This window comes from Salmo trutta, unplaced genomic scaffold (assembly GCF_901001165.1).
Source record: "Salmo trutta unplaced genomic scaffold, fSalTru1.1, whole genome shotgun sequence".
Taxonomy (NCBI): domain Eukaryota; kingdom Metazoa; phylum Chordata; class Actinopteri; order Salmoniformes; family Salmonidae; genus Salmo; species Salmo trutta.
The window spans coordinates 22,584-24,631 of NW_021823231.1; the positions used below are offsets into that span (position 1 = coordinate 22,584).

At 43.8% G+C, this 2,048-nt stretch overlaps 1 protein-coding gene across 1 annotated transcript in view; it reads left to right on the plus strand.

The window, feature by feature from the left end:
- LOC115189776 (uncharacterized) overlaps nucleotides 1-2,048 on the plus strand; it is a 7,558-nt gene extending 5,510 nt beyond the window's left edge. Inside the window, exons 4-7 of the mRNA XM_029748298.1 lie at nucleotides 110-189; nucleotides 315-402; nucleotides 523-633; nucleotides 1,355-2,048. Coding sequence (XP_029604158.1) covers nucleotides 110-189; nucleotides 315-402; nucleotides 523-633; nucleotides 1,355-1,620 — 545 coding nt within the window. The 3' untranslated portion in view covers nucleotides 1,621-2,048. The remainder of the gene's footprint in view (nucleotides 1-109; nucleotides 190-314; nucleotides 403-522; nucleotides 634-1,354) is intronic.

Below are 2,048 nucleotides of genomic sequence, written 5' to 3' on the forward strand. Positions count from 1 at the left end.
CCCCCCCTCTATCCTCCTTCTTCTCTCTCTCCCTCCCCCTCTCTCTAACCCCCTCTCTCTCTCTCTCTCTCTCTCTCTCTCTCTCTCTCTCTCTCTCTCTCTCCTGTAGGCTATGTAATCCTGTTCCTCATATTGTTAGTCATTGTCTGTCTGGTGGTGGTTCTCTATTTCCAGAGGAAGAAGTCCAGGGTGAGGCATTTAACAACAAGTACTTGTGATCTTGTTACTATACTGCTAGAATGTATGTCTAGGAAAATCATGGTCAGAAAACACTATGAAACTATTTTTATTGTTTGTTTATTTTTCTCCAACAGAAGTATTCGTTTGACCTGCACCTTGCGGGTAATGACCACGACACCCCCCTCACCTGCGTGGAACAAGCCGGAACCTTCGAACCCAACGGTAACCATGGTGACTTACCTGTCTGTCTGTCTATCTGTCTGTCTCTCACCTGTCTGTCTGTGTATTTTTTTAATTTGATGATGGCTCTGCTGTAAAGTGTGCGTTGTATTATGTTTCCAGAGAAAGACGGAGGTTTTGAGTACGTGATAGAGAGCGGTGGTGATGACCACCAGGCTATGAGCCCTGTGGCCAACGGCTCAGCTGGGGAAGCGAGGTCCGCTGGAGAGAACGGTAAGGACAGATTACTCTCTGTCTCCCTCATTCTCTCTTTCTTTCCCTCCTTCCTTCTCTCTTTGTCTCTCTTTGTCTCTCTTTGTCTCTCTTTGTCTCTCTTTGTCTCTCTTTGTCTCTCTTTGTCTCTCTTTGTCTCTCTTTGTCTCTCTCTCTCTAAGAGGTCTGCTGGGGAGGAGGTAGGATGGACAATATTCAGTCAAACCCGATAAAAAGTGAAAACGTGAGTAAGAAAGATATCACTCTCTCTATCTCATCCCCCTCTCTCTTTCTCTCTCTCTCTCTCTCTTTCTCTCTCTCCCTCTCTCCTAACTCTCTCTCACTCTCTCTGTCTCTCTCTATCTCATCCCCCTCTCTCTCTCTTTCTCTCTCTCTCATCCCCCTCTCTCTTTCTCTCTCTCTCTCTCTCTCTCTCTCTCTCTTTCTCTCTCTCTTTCTCTCTCTCCCTCTCTCCCAACTCTCTCTCACTCTCTCTCTCTCTCTCTCTCTCTCTTTCTCTCTCTCTCTCTCTCTTTCTCTCTCTCCCTCTCTCCTAACTCTCTCTCACTCTCTCTCTCTCTCTCTATCTCATCCCCATCTATCTATCTCATCCCCCTCTCTCTTTCTCTCTCTCCCTCTTTCCTAACTCTCTCTCACTCCTCTCTCTCGCTATCTCTCCTTTTTCTCTCTCATCTCTCTTTCTCCTCTCTGTCTCTGTCTCTCTCTCTCTCTCTAACAAAAGGAGAGAAGCAGGGTCATGGTGATAGTGATGGTGATGGAGACAGCTTCGACAACTTCTGTGGCCGTGCGATCACGCTGACTCCGCCCGTAAAGAGGGTGGGCTTTAGCCTGGACCTGAGTGACAGGCAGTCGGACAAATCAGACAACGGGGAGCAGAATGGGAACAACAACAACGTTGCCGTGGGGATGACCCCTGAGCCGCCAGGCCTGACCTTTGACCTTGTAGGTCCAGGTGACGTCTTCACTGAAATCAACCTGGATATATAGAAGACACACACACAGTGTTGTAAAATTGTAATGTTCTTTTGTGGTTGATTCATAGATGAATGTAAAAAGCTTCAAATAACTTTTACATCCCTATTTTTCATGCTGTAAATTTTTGATACCGTAAATTTTTGATACTGTAAGTTTTGAAACCGTAAATTTTTGATACCGTAAATTTTTGATACTGTAAGTTTTTGATACCGTACATTTTTGATACTGTAAGTTTTTGATACCGTAAGTTTTTGATACTGTACGTTTTTGATTCTGTAAGCTTTTGATTCCGTAAATTTTTTTCGTATTTCAAGATAAAAACAAATTTTTATTGTTTTTTTGTTATTCATTTTAATAATGTCTTACGCATGATAATAATCGCAGGAGACGCCAAGTCACACGGCGATTGTTTTTAGAATAAAACATACTTCACAGAATTC